Source organism: Morus notabilis, unplaced genomic scaffold, assembly GCF_000414095.1.
Source record: "Morus notabilis unplaced genomic scaffold, ASM41409v2 Scaffold825, whole genome shotgun sequence".
Classification (NCBI taxonomy): domain Eukaryota; kingdom Viridiplantae; phylum Streptophyta; class Magnoliopsida; order Rosales; family Moraceae; genus Morus; species Morus notabilis.
The window spans coordinates 7,677-17,612 of record NW_010358062.1 but is presented as its reverse complement, the minus strand read 5'-3'; the positions used below and the strand labels follow the sequence as shown (position 1 = coordinate 17,612).

Below are 9,936 nucleotides of genomic sequence, written 5' to 3'. Positions count from 1 at the left end.
TCTGCCACTCCTGTAATTAAACCCAGAAAGCAAGGGTAATCTCCCGTCACACATGACGTCATCACGACAGCAACCCGCACTACCTCTGTTCAGACCCAAAAAGAGAGCAATACCATTCGCAATGTTTGCATTTCCTCTCTCTCTCCTCTCTCTCTCTCTCTCTCTCTCCTCTCTCTCTCTCTCTACTCATCTGACTCGGAAACACTCCCGCAACCCGACAAAAACTAATAAACTATCACCTCAGTGGCACCTCTCGTAATTTGTTTCAAAAGCCGGGCCCTTTTTCCTAACCCCACCTCTATTGCAGTCGTATCTTAATATGGCGCACTTTAGCACACTTCAACCCTCTTTCAGACTTTGACAGACATAGAGAAAGAAGAGAGAGAAAGAGAGAATTTCCGCAGCCATCAGAGAGATAGAGAGAGAGAGAGCAGAAGAACCAGAAACGCCAGAAAACCAGAGAGCAGAAACCAGCTTCAGCGTCGTTCCAGAGCTTGAAGACGACTTCACCAGAGAGAGCAACCAAACGACACGGTGTCCCACACGGGGAATCCAACAAAATCACTCGCCTGAATTTACCCCTCCCTCCTGCGATTTTTCAGCTCACTTCTTTTTCTTCTTCTTCTTCCTTTTCCTCTGAATTTATCTGCGCCGAAAAATGGAACAAATCATGGCCTATTTGGAGCTCGATGCTTGTGGAATAGTGTAGTTTGTTTTGGGTTTTCTTCCTTTTTCTCCTTTCGCTAAGAAAGGTTTGTTTCTCTCTTTCTTTTTGAGCTCTTCAGAGCTTGTTTTCGCCTTCCTTTGCTTGGCGATCTTGAGCATATGGCTTGCCGGAGATTCACGGTCGTCGCTGGGAGCTTGGATCCGGAGAGAAAGAGAAGCGGTGGTTTGAGAACGAAGCAGGCGGGGAGAGGATCGTGCCGTGGAAGTTAGTACTTTTGTCGCCGATAAATGTACGGTCTCCGGCACTGAGCTCTTGTTGTCTCGCTCTTTTTCTCTCCTTTTCTCTTTCTCTCTCTTGTTCGTTCTCGCTCTCAGTTTCTCTCTCTATCTCTATCTCCCTTTCTGCGTTTTGAGCTAAGAAGCCATGGGATATCTGCTAAAAGAGGCGCTCAAGACTCTCTGCGGTTCGAATCAGTGGTCTTATGCTGTTTTCTGGAAGATCGGTTGCCAAAACCCTAAGTAAGTTTCTCTCTTCGAGAAGGAAAATGAGAGAGCGAAAGTTTTCGCCCGATTATTTGTAGTTTTGTTTTTGTTTGGCTAGTTTTTCCCTGCATTTCGTCTGTTTATTTGCTTTAGGAACCGGGGGGAAAAAATGAGAAGCTTAATTATCGAGTTACACTCGATTGAGTTGAACTTTTAGCTTTCTCAGGTTCCACAAGTGAAAAATGTTGACGGCTTAGAGTCTGTTTATCTGTATCTACTTTTTCCCGTGTTTTCTCGGCGGCCAAACAGAGTGGATCTGTTGAATATACTCATATAGTATTAATAGTATGTATTAATAATGAAATTAATTTTTCCGTTTTGGATGACTAGGGTTTGTGATATCCTTGTGGTCCTACGGGGTGATTTACATGCTTAAGTCTTACCTATTACTATTTTCTTGAATTTCTTTTAATGTTTTTCTCGAATTTGTTTTGCAATCTGATTTTTCATTTCCTCCAACTTTTGGAATGTTATGTTTTGGTTTGTTCTGTTTTGTCTTTAAGATTCTTAGTGAAAAGTATGTTTGTCTTAGTTTTGCAAGCGGCTCTGTGTTTGACACATCAAAATTCTATGAATCTACTGGTCAGGTTTTTGTCTTCCATGTTTGGATACTATTCAGTTTTTGCTTTATTGTTTCCGGTAGGAGAAAAAGTTAAAACTTCTCCACCAGAGGCTCCTTTGCTGATCAAACCAGTTCTTTTTTTTTTTTTTTTTGTCATCCTCTGTTTGGCTTCTAAGAGATGCTATTTAACAACATTATCCTAAAATTACTAAAAAAATCTAGCCTTGTGTAGATGCTTTTTGTTGAGTGTAAATCGGGCTGCTTTTGTTGGGTGCAATTCTTATCTAAAGCTTGAGACACGCCGTTTTAAGTTTGAAGAATTTGACTTGTTGGCAGGCTGCTGATTTGGGAAGAATGTCACTATGAGCCCTCAAAATCTTCTCTGCCAACACACATGTCTGGAGCTGGAAGTGCGGAGCTACCTTTCGAAGAGTGGGAAAGATTATGGATGTCTTCTGAAACCTGCTCCTCTCAGCTTGGAAGTCAAGTAGGAGATAGAGTCTCATCGCTGATTAGCAAAATGATGATTAATAATCAGTTTAATATAGTTGGAGAAGGGTATGAATTTTTCAATCTTGTAATTATTCTGCTTTGGTTAGATGTCATTTCCTCGCGTACTCAATGAAGCATATAATCCCCCGTTTTTTGTGGTTTTCAGAATGGTGGGGCGAGCTGCATTTACTGGAAACCATCAATGGATTCTTTCAAACAATTATACAAAATTTGCCCATCCTCCAGAGGTATAGATTAAAATTTATGCCCAAGAAAGTTCAATTTGCCAAGAAGGGCTTTAGGAGCTTTGATGTCTTAATTTTTATACAAAACAATTATACAATTGACGTGATGCTGGTGGTTTTAACATTTGAGTCAACGGCTGCATGCTTTGGATTTCTTAATAGAATTTTATTTTTTCCTTAAAATGCATAGAATGCTTAAAGTACATGATAGGAATTGGGCATGACACTTAAACCTTGTATATAATGCAGTTTTTTGGGATTCTTTCAGGTCTTAAATGAGATGCATCACCAATTTTCAGCTGGCATGCAGGTCTGCTATCTCTCTATGCAATCTACTCTTTTTTCTAATGTGTATCTTGCTCTTTTGGTTATTTTAGTTTGGGTTTGGTATGCAGACAGTTGCTGTTATTCCTGTTCGTCCTCATGGCGTTGTTCAACTTGGTTCTTCCCTGGCTGTAAGTCCTTTATTAGTTTGTTCCTTCCAATAAACTTGCAATTGATGCGAAACTTGTATTAGTTTAGTATACATTTTAGTAATATACCGAGAAAACTCAAGCAATCAAGAGCATGTTTGTGGCTGCATAGAAGTCTCTAAATTTGATTATAGTAGCTACTTGCTAGTTTCTTACTACTATCTTTTGAAAATTTTATCCATCTTGCTCCATCAATATGTTTTAACTTTTGATCAGACAAAGCAGATCCGGCCAATGGCAACTTTTTGGTTTGTGATTATGGAAATATTTCTCCTTGTTCCTGGGTCATGGCGAATTCTTAAAGTGGGGCCCTCGATTTTTCTTTTGCCCCCTTTGAAATGTGTCTTCTTTATCAAGGGGAAGTTATTTCCATATTTGGAAACTATTGTGGATGAGATTTGAGAGAAATTCTCGAATTTCTCATTGGTTCCAGAGTTATGGTTTTGCAAGCAACATCATTATTAATTTCAAGGTGTAAACTTGTAGCTATATATATATATATATATATATATATATATATATATATGGGTTTGGTTTTAATGTTTACTCAAATATTTACCCATCAATGGTTATTGTTATTTGAGCCGTGAAATATTGATCCGACGGTCGTAATAAATTAGATAGTTGACCAAAAAAATTAATGACAATTAATGAAACTTGATTCTTATCACACTATATCAAAATTCCATATTTAATGGTAACCATAGATGGAAACGTAACCATTAAAAACAAGTGCACATATATATATATATATATATTATTTTTTTTTTTCCAATTCTTGTGCGTCATCATTGGTATGCCTCGGACTTTGATATTGTTAGTTGTTACGATTATGCTTACTTGCTTTGTCTTCTGATTTTAATATTGTTTAATGAGTATTTCGCAAAAATTTTCTTTTTTGTTCTCTCTTTGGAAATGAAACTTGGTTAATGAGTTGATTATTGCTTCTTCTTCAGATTATGGAGGACATAGGATTTGTAAATGATGTAAAGAGTTTGATCCTTCAATTAGGACGTGTTCGTGGTGCTCTTTTATCTGATAACTATGTGGCGAAGGATGCTGTTGAGAAAATTGGGATTCCTGTTACTGCAGGAGTACTTTTACCTATGGATCTATCGGGAATACATAAGATGGAAAACTCTTCGGCATATGTGGTAGACAGCTACAACCCACAAAAAAACTTATCCCAAGCGTCAAGCCTTGTACAACTGCCTAATTCTCTTCGAAAGAAGGTTCAAAATAATCAAGATGCTGCTGCTATCGCAAACGTGGTGGGTCAATCTCATGGTAATCCTTGCCAAGCAAATTATTCTTCAAATATGAAGCCATACTCTGCTTCTGGTAGCCAGATAAAGGATGGAATTGTGGGAGCTGAAGTGATCCCTTCAAGTTCAAATGCATGGCCCAACCGGCAAGCTTCTGCAAGATCTAGGATTGATAAGCAATGTGGTTTTAGCCAATCTGGTTCAAGTCAGGGCAGCCTAGTGTCATTGGAAGAAAGGATCTTGTCTAGTGTGAGCATCCATGGTCAATCTGTTGACAATCAAAGTGTATCAAATAGCTTTAACTCGTCTGTACTGAAAACAAGTGGAAGCTTACTTTTTGATGAGAATGTGACTTCCTTAAGCATTCCATTTCTTGAAGGAAAAAAAATAAGTGGTGGAATCAATAGATACTCATGGCCAGTTTCAGTTCCTTGCTCTCGTTCAAGCACACACATGGCAGCTGATGTCAATCTTTCTGGCGCTCTGTCTGGGATTGAGCTTCAAAAGGCTGAAACATTAAAAACCGAGGAGGTTTCCTTTTCTTGTATGTCAGATCAGTTAGTTACTGGTCCCACGATCTCAAAAGGCTTTGATGTTAGACAATTGTCCAAAGATGTGAAGGTTACTCAAAATGACTTGCTTGCAAGCGAACAAAGGATGGATAATGAACTGTTTCAAGCCCTTAATTTTCCATTGTTCCATGCAGATGGGCATATGTCTCCGAGTGACCGTATCCCTGACTTTGTTCTGGACTGCCAAAATCTTGAAGATAAACCTCAGTGTTCAGGATCCACAAATGCTAAACTTGAAGATCAATGTACTCGAGCTTCATTGGGAGATGACTTGTTTGCTGTGTTGGGAATGGATTATAAGAATAAGCTGCTTAATGGCCATAGGCTAGATGGAAGAGTAGAAGGTATGCCTGAGAATACTTCAACATTTACAAGTATGGAGGATATGGATTCTAGTTTCTATTCAGACAGTGGTATTTTCTCGGGGATGGGCACAGACCATCTGTTAGATGCAGTGGTATCTAAGGCACACATTGCTGCCAAGCAGAGCTCCGAGGATAACGTATCTTGCAGAACAACATTAACAAAGATCAGTAGCTCTTCTGTACCCAGTATTTCACCAACACATGGACATGTTAATTTGCCTAATCAGGTGCGAGGGCAAAAACTTCAGCTTCCGGAGTCTTTGGATAAAGCAGGGATGGTAAAAACGAGTTCCTTTAAATCTGGCTGTAGCAAGGATGAAACAGGAAACTGTTCCCAGACGACTTCCATTTATGGATCTCAAATGAGTTCTTGGGTTGAGCAAGGCAATTGCATGAAACACGAAAATAGTGTTTCAACTGCATATTCTAAGAGGCCTGATGAAATTGGAAAATCAAACCGAAAAAGGCTTAAACCCGGAGAAAACCCTAGACCTAGGCCGAAAGATCGTCAGATGATCCAAGATCGTGTAAAAGAGCTGAGAGAGATTGTCCCAAATGGGGCAAAAGTAATGCCTTTTCTTTTCCTATCTATAGTTTTAGTACTTTGTGCATTTAGCATCGAGTGTTTGGATATTGATACTAGTTTTTTATATGCAATGTGATTTTTCAGTGTAGCATAGATGCACTGCTTGAACGGACTATCAAGCATATGCTTTTCCTGCAAAGCGTCACAAAGCACGCTGACAAGCTAAAACAAACAGGAGAGTCCAAGGTACAGATAGTCTCAAAATATTTAATGTTCTTTATTTATTTTGACACTTGGGCTTGGCTTATGCATAATTTAATATAAAACAAGGTTCGTTTATAATGACTTTAAACTATTTGTGCATAATGTTCCCTTGTGCCATAATTTAGTAAAAAACAGTCCAGGCCCAGCCAAAACAAATGGCAGATACATTTTTTCTTTTTTTTTTATGAACTTCTCTAGAAAGCAGTAAAAAAACAAAAAGTATAAAACGTTCGGAGTAGATGGGACACTTTTGCTATGGTCTTATGCCATTTCCATTTATGCACTGAGCTAAAACAGAGGGAAATTTCTGCAAATATTTATTTATTTTATTATTATTATTTTTTTCTGGTTATGCAGATTATTAATAAAGAGGGTGGACTGCTCTTAAAAGACAACTTTGAGGGAGGGGCAACATGGGCTTTTGAAGTTGGCTCACAATCTATGGTCTGCCCTATAATTGTTGAGGACTTGAATTCACCTCGTCAGATGCTTGTGGAGGTGCTTGCATTTGTTGAATATCAAAATTGCAGCTTTTGGATCTATGGCATTAAACTTATCAAATCCTTGTTCTTATTTCCCCATTTTTGTCTTTTCTGGAAGCAGATGCTTTGTGAAGAACGGGGTTTCTTCCTAGAAATAGCGGATTTAATTAGAGGAATGGGTTTGACCATTTTAAAGGGAGTGATGGAAGCTCGAAATGATAAGATATGGGCTCGCTTTGCAATAGAGGTAATATCCTATTCAGATTCCTTTTATTTAGTCTATCCTCTATTCAGTAACTTGAGATGCCCGCTAACTTTCTTATGGACATGCCATTTTTGTATTGGTCATTTACGAAAATTTCTTATGCAGGCAAATAGGGACGTTACAAGGATGGAAATATTTATGTCTCTGGTTCACCTTTTGGAGCAAACTGTAAAGGGTGGTACATCATCAGCGAATGCCACCGAGAACAACACTTTGATGGTCCACGACTCGTTCTCTCAAGCCGCTCCGATACCCGCAACTGGTAGGTCCGGTAATTTGCAGTGAACCACCTGCTCTGTCAATTCTTGGTCTGGTTATGTTGAGAGCGAGACCAGTTTTTGCTTGCCATGACTAACATACATTGCAGTCCAAGCTATTGGGTGGTTCTAACTTGGACTAACCTTGTCTTCCACAAACCAAATTCATAACTGACCTCACTTCTAGCGCGCGGAGATTTGTTAGATTAGCGAAAAAGCTCCTCAAGAACTTTCAATTGGGTGTTGCTGTTTGTTCGTTCTCTAGATAATGCATCTGAATGCTTTGATCATCTACCTAGCAGAAAAATTTTAGTTGTAGCTTGCAGTTTTTATGGGAGGTTACTGATCAAGAATTTTTTCCCCTTTTTTTTTTTTCCACTTATGTGTTAGATGGTATAGACAAGAGAGGGTTGCTGGATACTGGGTTGTGGGTTCTGTTAAAAAATGTATAGAGTGGGATATGGAATTAGGGGGTTGCAAATGTAATTTTACCAAGACTGGAAAAATTTTTTCCTTTTTTTTTTTTTTTTTTTTTTTTTTTTTTTTTTTTTATTCCTGTGGATTCTCCTGGGTATTTTAGTCTTGCTTCATTTATAAAACCACTCGAGTGAAATGCTGAAGGTTGCTTCTCAATCTTTTCGTTTCTTGGGCAAGTCTTGCTTCATTTATAGAACTTGATTCTCACTATTCTATTGTCTTTTAAGTTTCAAGTTCCCACTTGTAAATGAACAATTTGGCATCACGGTGAGCATGCTAGGATAGGAATATGGATAAGTCGATAACCCTTCTACCATTTATAGAGATTGTGAGTAATATTCATTACACGTTTGTACAGAAACTAAAAGTAAAATAAATCTGAGTATACGTCACCTAAACTTTACACGGATATTGGGCTAATTTTTGAGTGATTTTTTCGGGGGTAATTTTTTAAAATACTTCGAGTTTTCTTTTAATTTTTACCTCTAAGCATTGGTTCATATATTTCTTCCTTTTAAATTAAAATTAGTTAATGAGTAGAATTTTCTTTTAACATTAATAAGTTAATAATATTATTAAAATTCCTTTACTTGCTTCATAAAAAAAAAAAAAAAAAAAAAACAATTACTTGCAAGGCATGATTCATTTTCAAACTAATAGCTCCATTTTAAGTCCCTTGAGAATTTTTATACCAACATAATTAGTCTCGTTATTCAAGTTTGGAATTTTAATTCTGTTAAAATTAAAATTTTTTATAAAAAGTCGCATCTAATTTTTTTTTTGTCACAGTTAAAAATTCTCACATAAAATCATATTTCAGTTTAAATTAAAAACTCAATTTTAAATTAAAAACTCAAATCGATGAAATTAACTACTTTGGAGCCCTACATTTGAGTTTTCATAAACTTCATCCTCAGTTACATGGAACTTGGAAGCCAGACTTTCATGCAGCCTGGTAAGTGTTCTTGTGTCAGACTCATTTGAAAATGGTATTTCACAGCCAACTTTCTGAGCAATTTATCTTTTTAGAAGAAAGAACAAGCAAACAACTTTTTTGTTTGTTTGCTTGCTTTTTGTTTTTTTTTCTCTGCTAAAGTGAACAAGCGAGCAATTTATCTTTTTGTTCTTGTACGCTGCCGTTTGTATTTCTCCCCTTTTAGTTACTAATTTTGTACCATGCTCCGCACTTACCATGTTAAAAATAGTTGAAGAGTTTATTATTTATTGAATAATGAAAAATTTATATATACAACCCATTTAAAATTTTTTAAATATATTTTTAAAAAAATATGTGAAAAAATAACAATTGATAAAAAAAATTAAGTAGGGATACATTTAAAAAAAAATTATTTTAACTAATCTAAAATAAAATAGGATCATATGTAAAAAAAATACTCTCATGGGAGTAAAGTGAAGAACAATATATTTTTAAAACGCATACAAAAAAAATTAAATCTAAAAAAATTACAAAAAATAAAGATAAAAAAGAAAAAAAGGAAAAAAAAAATAAAGAGATTATCACGTAACAACCCTATAGAAAAGAGCTTTATTTTTTTTATGTAATGTTAGATTAATTGCTGTTTATGTTAGGTATTTTCTTGGCTGAAAATCAATGAGCGAATTAATAGTGGGACCAGAAACGAATTTTCACTGCTTTTATCTTTGGTTTTCAGTATTAAAGATGCTGTCGAGTAACGGCAATTCCTTGTTGGACTTGAAGTGCTATGTTGGCACCTAAACATCAATTGTATGAATATATTTTTTATTAAAAAAAACAAAAAAAAAAAAAAAAAACAAAAAGAGTGCGTAAAGTTGAAGAAACTAAGGGGGCAACACATCATTTTCAACCAACACGCCTACAATTGAAAAAAAAAAAAAAAAAGTGAAAAAGGACCAAAGTAATGAACGAGTTTCTAAAAAGCATTGTTCAAAACAAGGGTTTATCATCAACTTGTCCCTCGGAACCGTCTGTGGCCATAATTTGCCATCTTGTCCAACACTTTACGCGTGTTTAGAACTTGTTTTAAAATAAGAAAACGTTTTTAATTTCAGACATAAATTATTTTTAAAAATATATTTGGTAGTTTTATTAAGAGATTATTTTCAGTATAAAAAAACTCATTAATATCTCTCTTTCTTTCTCTCTACTCGAGAGAAGAGAAAATGAAAACAAAAAACGACTAAAAGTCATTTTTAATTTCTCTTTCATTTTACACTAAATCAAAAACTCATTTTTATTTCTGTTTTTTACATTTATTGTGCCAAACGCCGTTTTGAAAACGTTTTCATTTTTTCTTTATCAAAAAACATAAAAAATAAAAATGGAATCGATTCCAAAACACACCTTCTGTTCTGTCCTTGTAGTTTGTGGGGAAGTTTCTCAGCAAAATGATGAAATCTACCGGTAGTGGGTTTTGAGCTGAATTGCATAAAGTTTCTAGTACCTATGTCCCCCTAATTCTTGTGGTTTGTTAATTTCGTC

General features: G+C 36.1%; 1 protein-coding gene across 1 annotated transcript; it reads left to right on the top strand.

Moving 5' to 3' along the window:
- Positions 1 to 348: 348 nt before the first annotated feature.
- LOC21405125 (transcription factor LHW) lies at positions 349 to 7,477 on the top strand. Its single transcript, XM_010091489.2, has 10 exons — positions 349 to 1,185; positions 2,108 to 2,329; positions 2,430 to 2,511; positions 2,777 to 2,818; positions 2,904 to 2,963; positions 3,938 to 5,749; positions 5,854 to 5,955; positions 6,331 to 6,471; positions 6,577 to 6,702; positions 6,826 to 7,477. Exons 1-10 carry the CDS (start codon positions 1,091 to 1,093, stop codon positions 7,003 to 7,005), a joined length of 2,862 nt encoding a protein of 953 aa, XP_010089791.1. The 5' UTR covers positions 349 to 1,090; the 3' UTR covers positions 7,006 to 7,477.
- Positions 7,478 to 9,936: the final 2,459 nt, after the last annotated feature.

What these genes read in the sequence shown, in the direction of transcription:
- LOC21405125 (XM_010091489.2), top strand. Translation starts at nt 1,091, where the DNA reads ATGGGATATCTGCTAAAAGAGGCGCTCAAGACTCTCTGCGGTTCGAAT. An exon ending in TTGTCCCAAATGGGGCAAAA is followed by an intron (nt 5,750 to 5,853) that starts GTAATGCCTTTT and finishes GTGATTTTTCAG; the next exon opens with TGTAGCATAGATGCACTGCT. An exon ending in GGGCTCGCTTTGCAATAGAG is followed by an intron (nt 6,703 to 6,825) that starts GTAATATCCTAT and finishes TTTCTTATGCAG; the next exon opens with GCAAATAGGGACGTTACAAG.